At 38.1% G+C, this 25,835-nt stretch overlaps 1 protein-coding gene across 4 annotated transcripts in view; it reads right to left on the bottom strand.

The window, feature by feature from the left end:
- Positions 1-2,311: 2,311 nt before the first annotated feature.
- The window catches only part of spg (dedicator of cytokinesis spg), a 312,850-nt gene continuing 289,326 nt past the window's right edge, over positions 2,312-25,835 (bottom strand). For all 4 annotated transcript variants that reach the window (XM_070102877.1, XM_070102878.1, XM_070102879.1 and 1 more), the window contains 3 exons: positions 22,360-22,499; positions 21,971-22,056; positions 2,312-21,129 (listed from right to left, as the gene is read on the bottom strand). In XM_070102877.1, coding sequence (XP_069958978.1) covers positions 20,767-21,129; positions 21,971-22,056; positions 22,360-22,499 — 589 coding nt within the window. In that variant the 3' untranslated portion in view covers positions 2,312-20,766. The remainder of the gene's footprint in view (positions 21,130-21,970; positions 22,057-22,359; positions 22,500-25,835) is intronic.

The raw sequence follows: 25,835 nt of genomic DNA, 5'->3' as shown, positions 1-25,835 counted from the left end.
ACCGTACACTTTTCCTGGTTTACTCAGTAAACTTATTCCTCTATAATTTTTACAATCTCTTTTGTCCCCTTTCCCTTTATATAAAGGGACTATACATGCTCTCTGCCAATCCCTAGGTACCTTCCCCTCTTTCATACATTTATTAAACAAGAGTACCAACCACTCCAACACTATATCCCCCCCTGCTTTTAACATTTCTGTCATAATCCCATCAGTTCCAGCTGCTTTACCCCCTTTCATTCTACGTAATGCCTCACGTACCTCCCCCACACTTACATTCTGCTCTTCTTCACTCCTAAAAGATGGTATACCTCCCTGGCCAGTGCATGAAATTACCGCCTCCCTTTCTTCCTCAACATTTAAAAGTTCCTCAAAATATTCTCGCCATCTACCTAATACCTCCCTCTCCCCATCTACTAACTCCCCTACTCTGTTTTTAACTGACAAATCCATACTTTCCCTAGGCTTTCTTAACTTGTTTAACTCGCTCCAAAATTTTTTCTTATTTTCATTAAAATTTCTTGACAATGCCTCTCCCACTCTATCATCTGCTCTCCTTTTGATTCTCTCACCACTCTCTTCACCTTTCTTTTACTCTCCATTTACTCTTGCTCTTCTTTAGTACTTGCAAGCACTAAAATAAATGGAATATTATGAAATATTTCGCTGGAGCACATGAGGGGACCTTCGCTCACTGGTAAACAATGCCAGACTGGCTGCCGCCCCGGCTCACACCGTGCGTACGCGTCCCGGACGAACTACTACTCGCGAGTCAACCTATGAAAAGCGAGCCCATGTTTATACGAAAATATCCCTATGATTTCCGAAATCTATGATTCCCAAGAACTACGAAAAGCGAGGGACCACTGTACTATGGTCGGAAAGATAGGCAATAGAAGAAGTCGGTCTTAAAGTAAAGAATTTAGTCCGAAACTTAGCGTGGAGAGTGAGCACATGACGTGTCGGTCTTTTCCGAGTAGAATGGGAAAGTAATGAAGTAACACCAAGAGATTGTCGTTGGCGTTTGAAGTGGAACCAAAGTTGGTCCGACGTGGGATTGGCTGGCGATTCGAAAATTGCCACACCATAGAGGGAGGCCGGAAGCATAGTCAAAGGAGGGCGGAGGTCAGACAAATCGGAGGAGTCAGTCGAGATCCCGGTACCTGAAGCTGGTGATGAAACAGCACCAGCAAGAGGTACAGGGGCATCAGGAGTGTCCAAAGAGTGGTCAAAAAACGAGGCAGGGTCAGAACGGGGTGCGGTATCAGTAAGAGGCCCGGGGGTAGCAGGTTCATGGACTAGGGTTTCCATGGTTAGGCTACTTCTTTCTTTTTATTTTTAAGAAAAAAAAAGAAAGAAAAAATAAAAAGAAAAAAAAAAAAGAAAAAAGGGGAACGGAGGAATAGTTCCTAGGAAGAATGAAAGGGCCGCAAATCACCCTCCACGCCCAAGAGGACCTCAACACCGCAAGTAGTGCAGATGCGGCATGGAACCTGTGCCATACCCTACCCTTCATGCCAGTAAACCAGCAATTCAGGATAGCAACCTCACATCTGCCGAGCTACCTCGGTGGACAAAAGAGAGGGCGGCCGGATATCCGCCACAAAGCATACCTCCTTTGGCCACCACCCCCGGAATCTGAAAGGCGGCCTCCAGAGATGCACTCGTCGCCCAAAAGACACCCAAAGCCACCCCCCGGAAGACCGGAGAGGGAACGGGATATTCCCAGGCGATCCAGATTCCACGGCAAACCACACCACCACCAAGAACCTCAACGGAATGGGATTGACCCCGGTACCCTTCCCTCTACCTAGGAACCAGTAGGCCTGTGGGAAGAATCCCAAAGGCCAAAAAGAGGAAGGGAATAAGGGAGGGACAGGGGGGAGGAGGAGGAAAGGAAAAAGGGAGGATGGGATAGGGAAGGGGGGATTGGGGGGTAATTAGGTTTGGTCTGAGGAAGGACACCAACAGGTCTAATTCCTCAGACCAAGAACCTCTTCACCACGCCAAGGAGCCCCCCTTGAAGAGGATTGTACCAACAAAATATGTTAGAAAGGCCAATAGTGATTAGTAGCTGTGTTTCTGAGAAGGGAAAATATCTTCACTACTTATACAGTCACTTTTTGTAGCCATTTCTTATCTAGAAGCCATTTATTTAGGAAGACTTATGCAAAGGACTTTCAGTTTGTCTTGTATATAATGATACCTGTTATTCAACTCATAACAACTGTACAAAATCGTGTGACAGTTGTTTACAATTAAACAAGTTTCTATATAAATAATTCCTTACCAGGAGGTAAATAAAACAATATTTTACAATGGCACATTTATTTTCTTATGTGTATTAAATGTATTTTACATGATTACTGTACACATTTTCATATTTACAGACAAATCTGAACTTTCCATCATACCAAATACCATGTCAACAGAACTAGCAATAAGTGAGAGCCGTGCACTGTCTCTTAGTGCTATCCAACAGTGATGCCATTCTTCCACATCAGTATACCATCAGCATACTTTGGTGTGCACTCTTCAAAGAGTTTTTATAAAAATCAACTGCCCACATTACATAATAAATTCAGAGAAAAATAAAATGTAGTTTTAGTTTCATTTTCTATATAGGAAACTTTTAAGAATTAATGTTTGACTGCTCTCAAATACACTGTAAAATAATTTTCCTTATCTCAAATTTATATCACAATATAAATTTCCTTTGTGATAGACATGAGTCCAGGTTCCCATTAACAAGATTCACACTGCTCAAATTATGCTTTGTGATATGCAACTATCAGTATGAAAAATAAAACCTTATAAAAATGTATATCACAAGAAAAGCATTCCACATGCATGCAGCTTGTGATCAAGATTATAAATTAAATGTCAGTCCCCAAGACCACATATACTGGAAGACAATCAAATTATAAAATAATGAAACACACTTCTAATTTTTAGATTGATAACTATCATTCTTAAGAGCCATTTATTTTTTACTGTAATTCACGACAATGATGGATTAATTTATAAAATTTAATGTAAAATTATCAAAATGCAATCACAGTATTAAAATTTTAAACATAATGTCTTATAAATTGTATTTAACAATACATTATTGTTAATCACATTTACCAAAGCATAACAAGGTGTCTAAATATTACTGATTAAACAATGAGAAAATGAGTAGCAAAATAGACATTACTCATTTATTATCAATAAAATAAATCACTATTTTATATCCATTAAACAGCATCACAAATTTAGTGTAGGCCTGTGAACAGGGGTAAGTTACAAAAAAGAAAGAAATGTCCTTTTAAGGTTTTATTTAATGTAGGATCATTGACTTGAATAGTTGAACTAGTTACAGACATATACATATGTGTGGCATCTAAGGAATGACACTTTTAAGTGTTGACCAGAAATGATTAATAATTATTATGTCTATGATGTTATGATAAAACATATCATGAGGAATTTGTGATTGCAAAAGTGGTAAATAACTGAATGTGGTAGAACTAGTTGTTGTTGTTATAGCAGTCATGCTAGCCTGGTAGTTGCTTACAAAGTACTAGTTACTATATTAAGATTAACTCAAGTAGCAGCAGCAAAAGTATTGAAAATAGTAATAATGACAAGAGTTATAATAACTACAATTTTAATTATTGTGGAGCATTATAAATACAGTACTCGTGCAAGGTACACACAGCAACAGTTACTCATAGACTAACACTAAAGGAAATTGTGCCATCCAACCACACAGAATCTGCAAAAATCGGTGATACAACACTGTGCATACCTCACAATCACAAAGTGTCAAAAAAATAATAATGAAAGGAATCAGGGAAAAGAAGCAAGAGTATGAAAATTCATATAGTAAACTGTTGAAAATGTATGTCTCTCTAAGCACGTAAGGTAAATCAGATTTTCAGCAACATCAAATGATAACATAATTTTTTGTGATCCCGTTGTATGTTGCACATCCCTCTTTAAGCATCTGTTTAGGTGCCAGTTCAAACAGAACTGCAGGATAATGTTAGACACTGAATAATGGAGCGCTGGATATCTACAATATTTTATCAGTTTTTTACATACAGGCGCGCCCCACTTTACAGTACTTTGCTTTACGGTGCTTCACTAATGCAGTGGTTTTCAACTGTACCCATTCTTTATTTATTCAGATTTCCTACAATAAATATATTCACCACTCACTATAAGCTAAGGATGAAAATATTTTAAGGTAAGTAATGTATGTACTGTATATGTATTTCATATTATTATTATAATCAAAAAGAAGCGCTAAACCACAAGGGCTATACAGCGCTGCAGGGCAGGAAGGAAGCGAGGGTATCAGGTGGCAAAAGGGAGATGGATGAGTAATAAGTTACGGAAAACAGCAGGGCAGTGGATGGTGAAAGGGTAGAGGGCAGCAAGAGATTGAGGTAGAAAGGGCTGAAGGGAGTGCGAAAGGTATCATCATCACAGTTTGTGGAGTAAATCAGTCGTTGTCAAGAAGTCAATGAGAGAGTCAGGATTAAAGGAGGGTCCATCAGCAAGAAGGGAAGGTAAAGAGAGAGTAGTAGATTATTATTATTATTATTATAATAAAAAAGAAGCGCTAAGCCATAAGGGCTATACAGCGCTGCAGGGTAGGGAAGGAAGCGAGGGTATTGGGCGACAGAAGGGGGGGGGGGATGATCAGTAGGTTACATAAAACAGTGGGGCAGGGGATAGTGCGGGGGTAGAGGGTAGCAAGAGATTGAGGTAGAAAGGGCTGAAGGTATCAGAGTTTGTGAAGTCAGTTGTTGTCAAAAAGTCAATGAGAGTCCGGATGAAAGGTGGGTCCATCAGCGAGAAGGGAAGGTAAAGAGAGAGCAGCGGAGTGAAGACGATGACGGAGGTAAATTCTGTGTGCTCATTGATAAAGTGGGCAGTCTAACAGAATGTGGTTGACTGATAATGGAACATGACAATTCTCACAGAGAGGAGCAGGGCGCCTCTCCATGAGATATCCATGAGTAAGACAAGTATGGCCAATGCGAAGACGGGAGAGAGTAGTCTCCCAACCTCGACACTGGTGACAAGTAGACAGCCAGTAACCTATACTCTGTTTAATAGATTGAAGTTTGTTACCGAGCATAGTAGACCAACATTGTTGCCAACGGGTGTGAAGGTGGGTAGCTATTGCAGCAAAATAGTCAGTAAATGGAATACCTCTATATGAAACTGGTAGGTCATGTACTGCTGACCGCGCAGCAGTGTCTGCCTGTTCATTGCCCTGTACGTCAACATGACCAGGGACCCAACAAAAAACAATATCTTTATGCTTGGTAAAGATGCGGCGTAGCCAAAGTTGGATACGGAGGACTAAGGGGTGAGGTGTATCAAATTTCTGTATAAATAACAAAAAGGCACAATACTGTGACTGGAACGATACACAAATAACCCACACATAAAAGAGAGAAGCTTACAACGACGTTTCGGTCCGACTTGGACCATTGACAAAGGCAGTGGTCCAAGTTGGACCGAAACGTCGTCATAAGCTTCTCTCTTTTATGTGCGGGTTATTTGTGTAAATTTCTGTATAGCCTGTAAAGCACTAAGGGAGTCTGAGACACCCACAAATGATGACACAGGCATAGATGCAATACGGATAAGTGCTACAAGAATGGCATACAATTCAGCAGTAAAAATACTAGCCGAAGATAGTAAATGCCCTCATACAACACTGTCCGGAAACACTGCTGCGAATCCTACGCCGTCAGAGGACTTAAAGCCATCTGTGTACACTGCAATGGGATGAGAATGAGAGTGGAAGTGGTCAAGAAGAGAGCGGGAAACGACCGTAGACAGTTGGGCTTTCGAGCAAGGGAGAGAGAAAGAACAGACTCGAACAGCTGGAACTTCCCAGGGGAGTAGGGGAAAGTGAGATGCTACATGAACATAGAAAGGTGGTAATTGAAGAGAAGACAAGAGTGAATGTAGGCGAAGAGAAAAGGGACGGAGTAAACAGGGGCAGCGAACAAATAAAGAATGTCTACTAATATCAGTGACCGTTCTATAAATGGAAGGATTGCAGAGATCGTGAGAACGTACATAGTAGCGAAGGCAATGGGCATCACGGCGATCGGATAAGGATGGAACATTCGCTTCTGCATAGAGGCTCTCAACAGGAGAAGAGCGAAAAGCACCAAGGCATAAATGTAATCCTTGGTGATGAATGGGTTAAGGCTAGAGAGAGTAGCAGGAGAGGCCGCTGAATAGATCTGGTCACCCTAATCAAGTTTCGATAAAATGAGGGTGGAATGTAGGCGAAGGAGAGTTCGACAATCAGCTCCCCATGAAAGATGAGCAAGGGTTTTAAGAAGGTTCAGCCGGCTGTGACAAGTTGCCTTCAGAGAGGTAATGTGAGGTTTCCAGGATAACCTATGGTCAAAGAGGAGGCCCAGAAACTTGACTGTATCACATTCAGGGATACGGTAGCCATAGAGGTACAAAGGATGATTGGAGATGACAGAGCATCTAGTGAAAGTAATTCGGTGAGCTTTGGTACTGGAAAATTTAAACCCATGTGTGGTGGCCCAACTGGAAACACGGTCGACCGCATGCTGGAGAGAAACTGTAATGAGGTGACAGTCAGCGCCTGCACAGGCAATAGCGAAGTCATCAACATAGAGTGATGACTAAATATTTGATGGAAGACTAGAGGCCAAATCATTTATAACAAGGAGAAAAAGTGTTGTGCTCAGAACACATCCCTGGGGAACACCTTGAGCTTGAATAAAGTCCGGGGAGAGCACATTATTAACCCGAACACAGAAATGCCTGTCAGTTAAAAAGTTCTTAAGGAAGGATGGTAGATTGCCTTGGAGGCCTAAGGAGTGGGCTTGGGCCAAAATATTATACCTCCAAGTTGTGGCATATGCTTTCTCAAGGTCAAAAAATATGGCAATAACTGAGTGGTTATTCGCAAAGGCATTACGAACATACGTATCCAAGCGTAGTAAGGGGTCTATAGTAGAACGTCCCTTACAAAAGCCATATTGACGAGTGGAGAGACTGTTGTGTGTCTCTAAATACCACACTAAATGTCTATTTACCAGGCGTTCCATCACTTTGCAAACTGCACTGGTAAAAGCAATGGGACGATAATGGGAGGTTTCATGTCCCGTAGTGCTTGGTTTGCAGAAAGGGAGAACAATGGGAGATTTCCACGGCTGTGGAAGAACTCCTTGTGACCAAATAAGATTGAAAAGGCGTAACAGGACTGCAAGGGCTGACTGATGTAAATGTTGCAGCATACGAATATGAATGTCATCGGGCCCAGCTGCCGATGATCGGCAAGCTGAGTGTGTTGCCTCCAGTTCTTGAAGTGTAAAAGGCACATTATACTGTTCTTCTCTGGGAGAAGAAAAGTCCAAGGGTGATAACTCTCTGGCAGACTTTGAGGAAAGAAACGAGGGGCATAGATGGAGCCCCTGAGAAATACGGACCAGATGATTGTCAATTTCATTGGCAACACAGCTGTTCAAGAATGTCATTGCCACATGTCTGGAAATTTTGTTGAACTATGGTATGGGGCAGAATGACGGTACCACTACAAGAATTGAGGGAATGATGTTTTTCAATAGTGACAGGAACAGTATCTATATGGGAAAGAAGAGAAAGATCATGAGCTTGAGTAGCATTCTGTACAGTGATGATGCGCGTACCGCTCTTAACCCTTTCAGGGTCCGTCCCGTAAATCTACGGCTTTACGTTCAGGGTCCAAACCGTAGATCTACGCCATGAGCTCAGCTCACTCTGATAAACTGTGAGTGGTACATTTGGGCCTAGATATGAGAGAATACATCTATGTGGTATGTGTGCACCACATAAAACAGATCCTGCAGCACACTGTGTATAATGAGAGAAAAAAATGAAATCATGATTTTTCGATTAAAACAGCAACTTTGCAGTGTTTTTTCGTATGTTTTTTATAGTTGTATTTGCGATTTCTTGGTCTCATTTGATAGAATGGAAGACATATTACAGAAATAGAGATGATTTTGATTAGTTTTAGCACTGGAAATGGCTTGAAACTGAGCTCAAAGTAGCAGAAATGTTAAATTTTTGCCAATATTCAAGAGTAAACAAACGACCTCACACGTCTAATACACGTCAGCTGGTGGGTCTAATATACATTCACAAATATGGTGATGATATTTATACAATTATTACAGTATTGCATAACAGTAAATCTTCTATTTTTTGGTGTGAATAAAAATTCATTATGTGAATAAAAAATCAAAATGGAATTTATTTGTAAAGCCTCAAAACATAACTAATGAACAGAGGAAATGTTAGTTTAGTGCCAGGAATGCCTACATTGTTCATTCTGGACCCTATTTTGAAATTGGAATATTTTGAACTTTGTGTTAAATTGGCCAAATTAACAATTTCCGATCACTTTATTTTGTAGTTGAAACAGTTGACTTGGCGATTTCTTGTGCTCAATCGATAGAATAGAAGTAATACTAGTGAAATAGCTAAGAATTTGGTTGATTGGAATAATGTAATTGGCCTAAAATGGGAGTCAAAGTCGGCAAAATCGCCAATTCGTAAATATCGCTGACACATCAAAATTCGCGAGAGCATAATTTTGTCAATTTTCCACCAAATTTCGTACTTTTTGTTTTATTACCTTCACAAAAAGATTCTCTACGATTTCATAAGAAAAAATAACAAATTTTTTTTTTTTAAATTCTTGGACACTGGTGCGTGACTCCAGATTTGGGCCTTGGACCCTGAAAGGTTTAAGAGCATGAAAAGAAATATCTTTACCAACATGGCGTAGGAGTGCCTTGCCAATACTACGGTCGGAAAGATAGGCAATAGAGGAAGTCGGTCATAAAGTGAAGAATTTAGTTCATTGTGCATTCTGAAACTGAGCGTGGAAAGGGAGTGCAGGACGTGTCGATCTTTTCTGAGAAGAACGAGAAGGTGGAGAAGTATCATCAGCAGGTAATTGTCGTTGGCGTTTAGGTGTGGGACCAGAGTTGGTCTGACGTGGAACGGGTCGGCGATTCGAATATTGCCGCACCGTAGAGGGAGAGGCCGGAAGCATAGTCAAAGGAGAGCGGAGGTCAGATAAATCGAAGGAGTCAGTCGAGACCTCAGTACCCGAAGCGGGTGAGGAAACAGCACCGGCAAGAGGTACAGAGGCATTAGGAGTGTCCGAAGAGCGGTCCAAAGACGAGGCGGGGTCAGAACGAGGTGCGGTATCAAGAAGGGGCCCGGGGGTAGCAGGTTCATGGACTAGGGCTTCCATGGTTAGGTTACTTCTTTCTTTTTGTTTTTAAGAAAAAAAAAGAAAGAAGAAAAGAAAATAAAAATAAAAAAAAAGAACAAAAAAAGGAGGGACCGGGGAGGGATAGTTCCTAGGAGGAATGAAAGGGCCAGAAATCTCCCTCTGCGCCCAAGAGGACCTCAGCACTGCATGTAGCGCAGATGCAGCATGGGACCCGTGCCATACCCTACCCATCATGCCAGTAAACCAGCAATCCGGGATAGCAACCTCACATCTGCCGAGTTACCTCAGTGGACAAAAGAGAGGGAAGCCGGATATCCGCCACAAAGCATACCTCCTTCGGCCACCACCCCGGAATCCGAAAGGTGGCTTCCAGAGATACACCCATCGCCCGAAAGACACCCAAAGCCACCCTCCAGGATACCAGAGAGGGATCGGGACATCCCCCGGCAATCCAGATTCCACGGCAAACTACGCCACCGCCAAGAGCCTCAACGGAATGGGATGGACCCCGGTACCCTTTCCCCTACCTAGGAACATGCGTGCCTGTGTGAAAAAATCCCAAAGGCCAAAAAGGAAGGGCAAAAGGGAGGGGTGGGGAGGAGGAGGAGGAAAGCAAAAAGGGGAGGATAGGGAGGATGGGAGAGGGAAGGGGGGATTGGGGGGTAATTAGGTTCGGTCTGAGGAAGGAGACCGACAGGTCTAATTCCTCAGACCAAGAGCCTCTTCACCACGCAAAGGAGCCCCCCCTTGAAGAGGTTTGGGAGACCAAAACAACTACGAATGATCAGGTGGACATAGATGCAATATGTATGATCTGCAGTGAGAGTTTCACATAAGTCTGCTGTGAAAATACTGGCCAATTCTAGTAAATGACCTTGGATTATTATTTCAGGCAAAACAGCTGCATATATGACACCATTGAGGGATTTGGAACCATGCAATACAATGAGAATGAGATTGCAAGTGCTCCAAAAAGAAAAAAGAGTATGAGTAATGTGGTAGTACTAATAAAGGTAGAATTACTGACAAGATGTTAAGTAAGAGCACAAGTACAACTTATATGTCACATCATTTGAACGTGTCCTTTTACCTAACAAAATTGCAGTAGGCAAGTAAGCTATATGGGAGTGGGGAGGAGCAAACGTGAACTGGAACCTATCAGCGAGACTTGGGGGAAGGGGGGGGGGCTGTGTGAATGTAAATAGGAGGTAAATGAAAGGGAGCCAAATGAGTGAATTTGAATAGGAAAGGGGTGTAATAAATGGTGGCAATGTTGAAACAAATCTACCCTGCTAACATCTGTTACAGCTCTACATGTGGAAGCAGACAAAATAACAAGAGACAATGGGTACTGTGTTGATCTTGCAAAGACTCTTGACCTGGAAAGATAGAAAAGCTCTAAGACACAACATAACCCATGATGACACAAAATGGCTAGATGCTGTGGACATTAGCTCTCAAAATGTCTTTTGCCCCCTCCCTCCAACCTTTCCTGGGATGATCCCTACTCCTTTTTTCCATCATCTTTAAATACCCAAACCATCTCAACAATGCCTCCTCAACCTTCCAAATTATCCTTTTGGTAATCCCACACTGTCTTCTAATTTCTACACATCAAATTCTCTGCATAATATTCACAACAAACATTGATCTCAAACATGACATCTTAAAAAAAATATAAAACTGGATGGTTTGATAACCTTCTGTAAATCCTGATGATAAACATGCTTAAGTAATATAATACAACAGCTGTATCTATAGATATTCTTATGATTTGTAATAAAATGGATCAATACTGAATTTGTAAGGCTCATTCAACATTTGTGAACATCTCTTACCTTTACTAACTCAAACACTGTTAAAGTCAACACTAGGCCTAGGTCATTACTAAAATTTTACAAATGAAGTGGTTTTAAGATCTCGGATGACTTGTGGAATATAATTAAAAAACAAAGTCATGCAAAAGCATTTTGTTCTCACAGACAGGAAGATGAAATGGAGCTCACTAAAATAAATGTGAAAGCTACTACTGTATAATGTCAAATACAAAATAGAACCAAATAAGATAGCATAATGAATATTAAAATAATGTCAAGAATTAAGCTATCCTATCAAGCCTACAAATTTAATGGAATACAGTAGTCCGGCCATAGCAAAGGGAGATTTTACTAAATTGACAAGAATACCAGATTGGTGCATGACAAAAAGATTGCTATACTAAAATTGTGAGTAAAGCCCACACCAGACAATGGTTGGCCAAGAACTGCCCCCCTCCCCACCACACAAGCCCAAAGTTTATTCACAAGAATGGGTCCCAAATGTACACATATGGATGGTCTAACAATGAAAAAGGCCCAAAGACTGGCCTGACCAAGATGCAACCCCCCCTTCCCAAACCATAAAACCAGGTGCTGTATTTCTAATACTGAGGCTGAGCTCTGATGTGAGCCTATATTTAAGGGGCAAGTCACAGCTAGGTCTACGATGCCCTGAAGAAGGCATACCTCACCCAGGAGCTGGCCTCCTGATAGGTCACAACCTAGGAACACCTTTCTACTTCATACATACACCTAAGTAATACATCCGACACGAAGAACTGTGAAGAGGCCTTACCAACAGCTTGAAGGAAAAACGAGTGTAGATGGATCCTGAAACTGGAAACTGGCAGATCACTGCCAAGGCACCGGTGGGCACTACCAATTCTATATGTGTGACTTTCTTGGGACGTTGCCCTGCTCTCACTGTGTGGCTTATGTTACAGGAACCTGGGGCTTGTCGTCACCTAGGAACAGTTCCTATGATGATTTCTCACAGGGTAGCTCCTCCATGTGTCAGCTAGGTGGTTTCTAGCCCAGTGGTAATACCTCCCACTCAAAACCAGAGGACTTACGTAGAATCCCAGGCAAGTAGACTATGAGCAAGTCTCCTTACATTTGCTATCTATTCAACTATTAGTAAATTGGTACCTAGGTTCAAATCTCCAGCATTTCACACATTAACACTTATCCCACAATGGCACTGTTATTGGTATTCTTTCTGTATCTGTATCTTCTTGAGGTTAAATGCTAGTAAAAATTATTCAACCAATCCTGACATCTTGCAGCTGCTGCAAGATGTTAAGAATGGATGAATTAGGGATTGTTAAATTTCAACAAAGATATGTTGAAATTTATTCAAATTATCAGACTCTTGACTTTGTGAGTTATTTGGTAATGGCTTTGAAAGATCTTGAGCCAAAACTTACCATGGCCATGTAGTCATTAGATTTATCTGTAAAAACCTGCACTGTGGGGTTCATGTTAACCTTCCTAGGATATAGAAATACATTTAAGCTGGATGAATTTTAGAGTGGCATGGTACAGGGTTTAGTACACTGGGCTGCCAGTTTTAGGACTGGCTTGCTATAGGTTCGAATCCCACTCGTTCTGTGAACACAGGCTAAGTCAGTAAATAAAAAAATGGCATTCAAACATCTGAAAAAAGACACAAGACACATTCAAAACACACTTTACATCAGGCATGCAACTGTTGCTTCAGCCTGAATGGAGTACTCGCCTAGTAAAATGCAAAATGAAATTTAAGAAAATCCAAAAATGCATATTTAGACTTTTCTCTGAATTGAAGGAAATAAGCTGTGAAGAAAGACTAAGAGCTAAGCATTCTGTCAATGGAAGAATGAAGAGTAAAAGTGAATATGATCATGGCATATTAAATATTCTGAGTCACAGACAGGGTAGACATGCATATGTACTTTATCAGGGATGAAACAAGAGTAAAAACGCAAGGTACTGAATTACATGCCCAAAATTCACAGGGATATAATGAAGCATTTCTCCAGTGTAAGCATAATAAAGAAACGGAATAAACTGAACAAAGACGGTGGATACAGATACTGTATACAGACTCAAACTTTAGTATGACAGGCTAATTCAAGTCAGCCTGTTGTAAATGGTATGGTGATACTGATAAACTGTGAAAAGGACACTTATGTACATTTCAAGATATTAACCTCTTCAGGGTCAAGAGAGACCCCTGCTATCAGGGTCAAAGAATTTTCAAAAATATTTTATCTTATGAATGACAAAAAAATTTTTCCGAAGGTAACAAAACCAAAAGTATGAGGTTTGATGGGAAACTTAAGGAATTGTGCTCTTGCAAAGTTAGCGGTTTTGGCAATACTTACGCATCAGCAATTCTGCCCACTTTGTGCCCTATTTTTGGCCAATTCCATTGTTCCAGATGACCAAACTCATAGCTACTTTGCTAGTGTTCTTTTTATTTTATCAACTGAGTACAACTACCCAATAAAGTGATCAAAATTGGTAATTTGGCCATTTTCATACAAATTTCAAGAAATGCCAATTTCAAAACAGGGTCCAGAATAAACAATGCAGACATTCCTGAAACTAAAGTTCTATTTTCTCTGTTCATTAGTCACGTCTCTAGGCCCCTCTTACATTACGCTTGCTTTCCATTTTGAATTTTTTTTCAAACAAAAAAAACAGAAGGTTTACTGTTATGCAGACTACTGCATTATTGTAATAACTGTATAAATTATGTCAACCCACTTGTAAACGCATATAAGACCGGCCAGTTAGAGGCGTATTGGACGAGTGATGTCATGTGTACTCTGGAATATCGGCAAAAATCAAACAATTCCACTGCTTTGAGCTCAATTTCAAGGTACTTTCAGTCTTGAAACCAACTGAAATCATCTCTATTTCTGTAACGTATCTTCCATTCTATTAAATGAGACCAAGAAACTGGGAATACAACCATAAAACCACACAAATATACACAGAGTCACTGTTTTACACCAAAAACACGGTTGTAGTTTTTTTCTCATTATGCACTGCGTGTTGCAGGATTTTTTTTATATGATGTACACTTACCATATAGACCTATTCTCTCATACCTAAGCCCAAATTTACTGCTCACAGCTTATCTGAGTGAGCTGAGCTTATGGTGTTGTACTACAGGACTGACACTGACTTCAAAGCCATGATACAACACGACCGACCCTGAAAGGGTTAAAGGAAATGTTTTGCCACTTGTGGCTTCATCAGTACTATTCTTCATTGGGACTGATGAAGGCACTCATAGCAAAATATAATCTTAAATAACTGTCCTGTACAAAAATGTCCATTTCCCCTGAAGTCAATCAGCCAACAGTTAAAGAGGTATGACAGAACTAGAGCTCACTCCATGCACACTCATTAAAGATATTATACTACACAAAATGTTCTTTTAATATAATGCATATACAGCAGTGCTGATGAATACAAAACTCAATAAAATATCTAAACATGCCAAATTAAGCCTAAATGGTCTGAAGATTTGATGTTGGTTAGTTAATATTGATTAGAGAGTATAAACTACCAACCTCTAAATGCAAATATGAAAGAAAAAAGGCAAGAGAAAAATATAATAATAAACTTGAATATGGTGGTGATAAATGTATACAAGTATGCGAGACCTGAATTAGCTATTAGGATGATCTTACAAAAACTCTTAATGGGAAAAAGGAATGCAGCCAGATAAATGAAAAGCTTAATACATGAACTTGTTCTCTTTGACTCAACTATTCACAAGACATAACCTTACAAAACTAACCACAACATCTTCCTGTGAAATGTGTGTACTGAAAGTGTCACATAAGCATTAAAATGTTCTGAAATAATGCACAGAGTATTTCAAGACTGAGCCTAAAAATAATATATAATCATCTGTAAATCATGCCATCAGGTATTGAAAGAAAGAAGTTACGACTACAAGTGTTTGCAGCAGATACAGTTTAGAGTGAGAAATGCATAATAACAGTCTTTTGAAGTAAAATAACAAACCTATTAATATACAATATATTAAAACTAAATATAAAATTCATTATCAGTATGTACTATTTGTTGATCAATACTTCTACATTTTCATGCAAATACATAAAAAATTTGATGTACAGTATTACAAAAGTTACACAATTACTTCAGGCAAGCTATATAGAGCACCTTTTATGTATCATATTTAAAAGAGCTATACAAGCTGTTATTTTAATAACTGCTCAACAATATGAACTGAGCTATACATACACAACAGCTCACATTGTGCTGGGACCACCAACTCTCCAGGTTACACTTGTGCAAAAAAAAACAAACAAAAAAAAAGCTACCTCTTTATTTGTTTCATTATACCATTATCTTTTGTTATTACACCAGTAATAAACAAGAAATATAAATAAGCAGAAACATTTTAGGCTTGTGTGTATGAATTATCTAGACATTTCATAAAATATTCTCCTCGGTCATGTAAAAAGCATGAAAACAAATTACCTTAAAAATTACATGGCATTTGTCTTACTGAGACAGATACTATGTGAAACATTTTAGGACAGCCTTAAGAAAAGTTTCTGGAGTTAATATTCCTTTTCAGTATGCTAGATAGTAAACAATGGATTTGGCTTGACTATACAGCTAATTGCTCAGCTTGCTTAATATAAAACTTATTATAAAACAATATAGTACTGAAGATATACAAAACACATAAAAAATAAGAAAAATATTTTATAAACCTCTTTAATTTTTCTAGTACACAAATAATACTGAATCATTCATATATGATGTGTACTAATTGCATTTATCTTATCAACTTTTGCAGTTAAAACAATTACACACTAATAGTCCAGAAACTAGTAATTCTGTCTAACACAGAACTAAACTAGCCCTATACTCGGCCTCAGTTTGTCTTCGGCACTGACTAGAGTCCATAGTGGTTTCTCTTAAGAATCGGATGTAGCAATCTGGGTGAACATTTTCCAAATCTAAGCATCATCGTCATCCTTTCAAAAATTAATAGTACATGACTATGTATGTCTAAAATATTACCTGTAGCAATGAAATGAGTTATTGTGGATATATAATTACTGTACATGCGTTATGTAGGCAAGATAACATTTACAGCATATTTTATTTATATATTTATATATACTGTATGTATGTATATATGTATCCTGTGTGTATGTATATTGAGTAAGAGGTCTCAATACCATGGCTGGAACACTTCAATATAACCACACGTAAGAAAGAAACCCTTATGATGAAGTTTTAATCCATCCAGTTGTGACTTGACAATGGTACAGAATGGACTGAAACATCATCAAAAGGTTCCTCTCCTATGTGTGGGCTATTTGTAAATACATTTATCTTGTATGTATATATGTGTGTATGTATTTTGTATGCATGAATGTAAAGTAAATGCAGAACACAATTGCAAAGAACATGTGATACCTTAATATGCAGACCACAGAAAAGGAAATAGATTCTATGTGATGTATCAATCACATTCTTAAGGAACATAGTGAAGGAAACTAGCAATAGGCACCTTATATACAGGACTGAACCTCACCTATGAACCTGCCTTGACAAAGTACTTGGAATTAGTTGCTCTTTTATTGTGGTTAGATAGCATATTAAGGTGCATTAGTTCACCTGTAAAATGAAGCCACTTCTAGCAAAAAGTGCTAAAACAACTAAATGAAAATAAGCAAACTAGTGTTCTTAATTTGCTTAATGTGTAGCAGTTTATCAGGGCCACTGTATGCTTGGTAACAGTATTAGTAATTTTTAAGCCAATATGTGGCACATCAGTTTGTTTACAATCTACAATTCTGCAACATGTGAACCCACAGAGAATAGCACATCACATTTATCATAAAATAACTTGTTATTGTTCAAAAGATATGAACCAAAAATTTTAATTCTACTCATATTCAGCATGCTAGTTTTATTTTAATAGAAAGGATACTTTTACAATGGAGGGAGAGAAGCAAAGGATATGAAAACATTAAGTATGTCAGTCCTCCCAATCTGGTGGACACAAAGTGTACATATGCATCCTAGGATGCTACATGTGCTGTATGTACAAAATCAACATAATCTCTGGTTTCTTCAAGTTTTAATTATAATGGTTCAAATAGAGGAAGGGAGGTAGAGGCTATGTAAATATTGCCTGTATTGACTACCAATGCAGGCAACAACTGATTTACTCTCACCTGTGCACTTATAAAAGTGGTACAGACATTTCAGGGGTGAGACAGTTACTGCTGAGTACATGTGAAATCTAATAAATAGCACTGCAACTCTGAATATTATATGAGGGCTGCACTGTACAGGAGATTAGATTAAGCAACATAACCAGACCACTTGCTCATAGGTGGCAGACACGACTAGTACACAAGACTCCCAAGATGAGGCGCAATGGATAGAAATATGTCAACACTAACTTGTTTGCTCACATTTAAACCTTAATGATGAAGAGGGAAAGGAAAAAATGAAGGAGGTAGAGAACATAAAAACTGTATGGATGAGTCCTCCCTCATAGGTGGTGAACACAAGTACATGCAGCTTCTGGGGTGACACACAATGTATCAGCATTATCACCAGTTCATTCACTTACAATAAATGATTCTTAAATAATTATCTACAAACTGTGTATATATTAATGCATAAGAATTCGGAAGAAAAAGACCGCAACTATTGGCGAGTATAACCTTAAATTTCATAAAAAATTTATTTTGAGGGGTGCCGTGGACAATTTTGTGTTGTATTATATATATTCATATATCTAGCAGCAAGGTCAATCCCAAATGATTTGTTGTTTTAGGTGAACTAGTGTATCACAAGTTGTTTGTATTTTTGGCCTGCACATATAGATATATACAGTATGCTGTATATATACAAGCTATAAGGGTAAATATCAAGTGGTTACAATGAAGCTAACAATTAAACCTAAGTTAACTGTCATACTGATATGTATTTCAAGACTTGCACCATTCAAGTCAATTTTGTTACAGGTGGCTTCAAGTATCAATAATATTATTGTCTAACAGAAGGAGTAGTTTGATTAAAGCAACAACGCTTCAATCACACAACAGTTCTTCTTCAGGCATTAGTATACAGGTTCAACCTCAAAAACAGATGAGTTCAAACCACAAGCTGTAATACTAAATTGTACTTCTGAGAGATTCTGGTTCTGTTTTGCTAGTGACTTTAACAAATGTTTCTGTAGTAATCCTTAATCATGAAGAGCATAATGAAGGGTTGACATGCTCTTGTTCATATTCAAAGTGAAACCAACTATTATCACACACAGCAATCTATTAAGCATATATACCATAGTACCAAATCTTGACAATACAAACTTGTTACATAGTAATGAAAAATAAAAATTTGGAAATGAAAAGCAAAATATTGAGTTATGTTACTTTGATTAATCTAAATTAATTTGATTGTTATTAATGTCATCCATAACAAAAATATTTTATGAGATTCCTTTATAACAATTTAAAAAACTTATAAAACTACTGGAATTGTATTACCAAAAATATTTCTTATGGGAAATATATGCACATGGAATACAATTAAAATTAGTCCATTCAATATTTGTATGGCCAAGATTAAGAGAGAACTTTTGGCTGCAATTTTAAGCCAATATATGCATTGAGCAAACAAGAGGAAATCATATATGAATTGCATTGTTAAGATTTTAGATCAGTATGTTAACAAGTGGAGAAATATGTTTACATTACTAATAAAAATGAAAAAAGTGGGATAGGGGGTCATTTAAAAATGTACAAGATAAACAATTTGTTTATTTATAATGTATAAAGATAAATTCATAGGAAAGACAAGGTTTTCAGAGAGAAGGAAGAGGAAAACTGTTTAAGGATAACGAGGAAATATTATTCAAATAATATTAGAAAGGTTTAAAGACATAAAGGTAAGACACAACAAAGAATACTGAGACAAGAATGATTTTTAAATGGAGAGGCATAACAAGATAAAGAATATTAAAAGGACAGATTTTTAAAGAGATATAAGACAAGGCAAAGAATATTAGGACAAGAAAAAATACTTTTGAATGAGAAAAGTAAAACAAGTGAAAGGATATTTAAGAGTTATGAAATTATTAGAGGGCTAGAGACAAATTATAATAAAGAATATTTAAGAGAGAATAAGAAACTCAAAAGTGTCATTCACAAATTTAAAATTTTCCTGATGAGAAGAAAATGAGAAAATGTAAATGAGAGAAAAGTGCAGCTCACTGTATGTAAGTAGATGATGGAACTGCTTATTGGAAGGACATAAATGTTGTTACAAGTGAATGTATAGTTTTTTAAAAGAGTTTAAGGCCACTTCTTTTTCATTTCAGAAAAATCCAAACTGCATTATTAAAAAGTCAAATTACTTTTATCATTTAGACTTACACCTAGTTATGTGTGAACAGAAAGTCTGAAGACAAAATACATAATAATTGCTATAGTTCTATTTTCTCAAATTCCCCATTCTAAAGACAGGTTTTCATCACATTTTTATTAAGAGATCATGAGTGCAAACATGTTTGTGACACTGTATCATAAACTTACGAGTGGAACAAAACAAGATGGATGAGCCCCAGGCTAAACGCAAGATTCTCTTAAAATAATTACTCTAATTTTTGTCAGTCAATTTTTTTTAAGTGAATTATTTAGGCTTTCCATTTCATAACAATGATTTTATTTCAAAAGTGCATTTAATGTATGTCACTTTTAGACCAATGAAAAAGAAGAGGCCCTACAAAAGAGTGAAAAAGAAATAGCTAGACTATATAAAGTGTACAGTAGATTCTTATAACCATAAGGGAGCACTGTCTAGAATATGCAAGCAAATGAAAAAAAAAGTGTTTAGGCAGGCAGTGAGGCATAGCATTGGTGTTTCAGCAGATACAGTATGTATAGCATATTACATATCATCAACATTTAAGCTGAATCAGAAAACATATGTAACAGTGTAAATAAGACCAAATGACTCAGACAAGAAGAGAAAGTTTATAAAATGTACTGTTATAATAAGAGGATATAAAAGATAATATGCTATGTTAAAAGTTTCTGTGGGAAGTACTAAAAAAATAGTGCAAAGTAAATATACAGCTACTGACAACTACATGCTCAACTGACTGAGTGACATGCTAATTGTTTTTCTACATAAACAGAAAACATTTACAACAAATTTTGTGCTTATGTGACTGAGGGTCATTTAAGAGATCAAAGAGCAAACAATAACGGTAAGGCTAAAAGTGGTAAAAAAGATTTATCAAGAAATAATAAATACAAAATAAATTAAAAATATTATCTGATGCTTTGTGAAAACTTAAGTGATTTGTTCAATGATTTTTTTAAGGTAATAGCTAATGGATGACTGGGTGTGACAATATAAAATGTCAGGTGAAAAAATATGTATGACTTCAATAAATTTAGATAAGAGTACAAAAGTTAAAAAGAATTAAACTTTCTTTTAGAAAGATATGGAAAAATCTTTGGGATACAAAATTAAGCAAACTGGGTACAATGCTTATAAAAACTAAATTAATTCAAGGTGGAAAAACAGTAATTTTGTCAAGAAAACAAGTATGATGCACTACTAAAATAGGTAGTATAGTTATATAAATATTGTTTATGGAGAAGGCGGAGGATGTGGTTGGAGTCGTGGGGGCACAGAGTAGTTCTCAAGGAGACTGTGTTGTGTTTCATCTAGGGTCCCAATGTACAAATTAGTTGGCATAGTTGGAGTTAGATCTTCAGCAGAAGTATTAAGTGAGAAGCATGTGGGTGGTGAGAGTGGTGTAAGTGGGGTAGAAATGGATTTAGGAGGTATAGGTGGTGGTGGTGGAGTGCGGTGGTTGCGTGGGGAGAGCAACGGAGGAGTGCCAGGGGTGGAGGCAGGAAAGCCGTTACTGAGGCCACCGCCGCTACTGCTGCATCCATCCACACCATCACCAACGAGCTGATCACACCCAAACATGGCAGGCGACGCACACTGTATAAAATCACGTAAATGATGACCTTTATACAAATATTCACACATGCACGAAATATTTACAGCTAACCTCTTACTATAGCATACATGTGATATCTCACGGCATAGGGAAAAACAATGAAATATTAAGTTGTCTCACAGCCTTAGGGTGTAGGAATAAAGCATCACACAAAAACCAAAACAAGTGATCAAAAATTGGAGGTTATTCAAATATGTATATGTAAACTAAATTAAATATACAAATAGAAAAAAAGCAGACTCAGCAAGACCTACCATATAATTAATATCACATTCACCCAAAATATATTAAGCTTTATAGATTAATGGACAGTATTCCCCCCCAAATTTTCATTTAGTAGTCCATAGTCTCATAAGGAATGTAACTCATTATAACTGGAAGGTTTTCAATTCAGTTACACATGTTTTCACAGATACTGTGATCAAGAAAATCCTGAAGATGCCCTTAGTCTGTACAGCATTACCAGCTAACAGACAAAACACTAGACAAAAAAAAAATACAACTTAAGCTTGTCTCAAACTCACTAACAGATGAAAAGAGGGCAAAAATCTCACTGAAAAGTACAATATCTTGATTAAAATTTAGATGAATCTCAAACCAGCCATTGAAAAATATCACATGTACAATATAGGTGCATTTTATAATTTACATACAAACATTACAATAGTTCTATTAGTTTAATAAGACCAAAGAGCATATAAAAGTCAAAACGATGGATTTATTCAAAATGGGTAACAATTACCATTGTGATTTCAAAATTATAATAAATTATTCAGACAAAACACTTATGTTGTCGCCAATATTGAAACTGGCAGCACGTACCTTCTTACCCATCCTCTTGGGCAGTACAGGTGGAGGAGCATCATCCTCCCCACCAAGACTTACTGATCTAGTTTGTCTCTCACCAACTGTAAAACACACACACACACACCAAAAATAATTACAACGACTTATTCTAGGGCAAAGGACTACTGTTATAATGACTTACTGTAGAGAGAGAACAACTAACATAATGATTAAATGTATGAACCATTAATGAAAAAATACCCTAAACAAGCAAAATATGAATAAAATATTGATGTAATTAAAACATTCATAAGAATGACAAAGTATAGAAAGTTTGATCCATTATGATTTCATGTTATGTATACAATAACTTCAATGATAGAATCACAGAATTCACCAAAGGCTTTCAGTTGTGCACGACATACCTCTAGGAGGTAGTGGAGGTAATGACTCTTCAGAACCATGAGAATCACTCCAGGAGGTATTTAATGAGTCATGTATGCCAGAACTTCTTGTTGTGTGGGGGCTTGGAGGCCGAGAATGCCGCCACCTTTGACTTTCATCGCTGCAATTCACGATAATTTATGTATACTGTTTAACCCTTAAACTGTCCAAACGTAGATCTACGTTTTTTCAACATTAGAAAGTATGTAAAAAAACGTAGATCTTCTTTTTGATTTTTTACATTTGGATACGTGTAAAAAAAACTTTGACCTACATTTTTTTTTGTTATATTTGAAAATATGTAAAAAAATGTAGATCTACTTTTGGAGCACTACGCATGTGAACATAGATCTGTTTGGACAGTTGAAGGGTTAATGCATGAGCATTTAAATAATCAGAAATTAAAAAATATAACAACTAGAGTATTGCACTAAGCTTCAGCTACATGTACTGTATGTAAACAGCAAGTCCATATAAAGGCAGGGTGTTCTGCCTATGTGCAGGATGAGGTGCTCGTGTTAAGCACAGAGTAATGAAGGTTTTCAACTATTTTTTTTTTTTATTTATTATCACACCGGCCGATTCCCACCAAGGCAGGGTGGCCCGAAAAAGAAAAACTTTCACCATCATTCACTCCATCACTGTCTTGCCAGAAGGGTGCTTTACACTACAGTTTTTAAACTGCAACATTAACACCCCTCCTTCAGAGTGCAGGCACTGTACTTCCCATCTCCAGGACTCAAGTCCGGCCTGCCGGTTTCCCTGAATCCCTTCATAAATGTTACTTTGCTCACACTCCAACAGCACGTCAAGTATTAAAAACCATTTGTCTCCATTCACTCCTATCAAACACGCTCACGCATGCCTGCTGGAAGTCCAAGCCCCTCGCACACAAAACCTCCTTTACCCCCTCCCTCCAACCCTTCCTAGGCCGACCCCTACCCCGCCTTCCTTCCACTACAGACTGATACACTCTTGAAGTCATTCTGTTTCGCTCCATTCTCTCTACATGTCCGAACCACCTCAACAACCCTTCCTCAGCCCTCTGGACAACAGTTTTGGTAATCCCGCACCTTCTCCTAACTTCCAAACTACGAATTCTCTGCATTATATTCACATCACACATTGCCCTCAGACATGACATCTCCACTGCCTCCAGCCTTCTCCTCGCTGCAACATTCATCACCCACGCTTCACACCCATATAAGAGCGTTGGTAAAACTATACTCTCATACATTCCCCTCTTTGCCTCCAAGGACAAAGTTCTTTGTCTCCACAGACTCCTAAGTGCACCACTCACTCTTTTTCCCTCATCAATTCTATGATTCATCTCATCTTTCATAGACCCATCCGCTGACACGTCCACTCCCAAATATCTGAATACGTTCACCTCCTCCATACTCTCTCCCTCCAATCTGATATTCAATCTTTCATCACCTAATCTTTTTGTTATCCTCATAACCTTACTCTTTCCTGTATTCACCTTTAATTTTCTTCTTTTGCACACCCTACCAAATTCATCCACCAATCTCTGCAACTTCTCTTCAGAATCTCCCAAGAGCACAGTGTCATCAGCAAAGAGCAGCTGTGACAACTCCCACTATGTGTGTGATTCTTTATCTTTTAACTCCACGCCTCTTGCCAAGACCCTCGCATTTACTTCTCTTACAACCCCATCTATAAATATATTAAACAACCACGGTGACATCACACATCCTTGTCTAAGGCCTACTTTTACTGGGAAAAAATTTCCCTCTTTCCTACATACTCTAACTTGAGCCTCACTATCCTCGTAAAAACTCTTCACTGCTTTCAGTAACCTACCTCCTACACCATACACTTGCAACATCTGCCACATTGCCCCCCTATCCACCCTGTCATACGCCTTTTCCAAATCCATAAATGCCACAAAGACCTCTTTAGCCTTATCTAAATACTGTTCACTTATATGTTTCACTGTAAACACCTGGTCCACACACCCCCTACCTTTCCTAAAGCCTCCTTGTTCATCTGCTATCCTATTCTCCGTCTTACTCTTAATTCTTTCAATTATAACTCTACCATACACTTTACCAGGTACACTCAACAGACTTATCCCCCTATAATTTTTGCACTCTCTCTTATCCCCTTTGCCTTTATACAAAGGAACTATGCATGCTCTCTGCCAATCCCTAGGTACCTTACCCTCTTCCATACATTTATTAAATAATTGCACCAACCACTCCAAAACTATATCCCCACCTGCTTTTAACATTTCTATCTTTATCCCATCAATCCCGGCTGCCTTACCCCCTTTCATTTTACCTACTGCCTCACGAACTTCCCCCACACTCACAACTGGCTCTTCCTCACTCCTACAAGATGTTATTCCTCCTTGCCCTATACACGAAATCACAGCTTCCCTATCTTCATCAACATTTAACAATTCCTCAAAATATTCCTTCCATCTTCCCAATACCTCTAACTCTCCATTTAATAACTCTCCTCTCCTATTTTTAACTGACAAATCAATTTGTTCTCTAGGCTTTCTTAACTTGTTAATCTCACTCCAAAACTTTTTCTTATTTTCAACAAAATTTGTTGATAACATCTCACCCACTCTCTCATTTGCTCTCTTTTTACATTGCTTCACCACTCTCTTAACCTCTCTCTTTTTCTCCATATACTCTTCCCTCCTTGCATCACTTCTACTTTGTAAAAACTTCTCATATGCTAACTTTTTCTCCCTTACTACTCTCTTTACATCATCATTCCACCAATCGCTCCTCTTCCCTCCTGCACCCACTTTCCTGTAACCACAAACTTCTGCTGAACACTCTAACACTACATTTTTAAACCTACCCCATACCTCTTCGACCCCATTGCCTATGCTCTCATTAGCCCATCTATCCTCCAATAGCTGTTTATATCTTACCCTAACTGCCTCCTCTTTTAGTTTATAAACCTTCACCTCTCTCTTCCCTGATGCTTCTATTCTCCTTGTATCCCATCTACCTTTTACTCTCAGTGTAGCTACAACTAGAAAGTGATCTGATATATCTGTGGCCCCTCTATAAACATGTACATCCTGAAGTCTACTCAACAGTCTTTTATCTACCAATACATAATCCAACAAACTACTGTCATTTCGCCCTACATCATATCGTGTATACTTATTTATCCTCTTTTTCTTAAAATATGTATTACCTATAACTAAACCCCTTTCTATACAAAGTTCAATCAAAGGGCTCCCATTATCATTTACACCTGGCACCCCAAACTTACCTACCACACCCTCTCTAAAAGTTTCTCCTACTTTAGCATTCAAGTCCCCTACCACAATTACTCTCTCACTTGGTTCAAAGGCTCCTATACATTCACTTAACATCTCCCAAAATCTCTCTCTCTCCTCTGCATTCCTCTCTTCTCCAGGTGCATACACGCTTATTATGACCCACTTCTCGCATCCAACCTTTAC

Source organism: Cherax quadricarinatus, chromosome 83, assembly GCF_038502225.1.
Source record: "Cherax quadricarinatus isolate ZL_2023a chromosome 83, ASM3850222v1, whole genome shotgun sequence".
Lineage (NCBI taxonomy): Eukaryota > Metazoa > Arthropoda > Malacostraca > Decapoda > Parastacidae > Cherax > Cherax quadricarinatus.
This window is presented reverse-complemented; position numbering and strand designations above follow the sequence as displayed.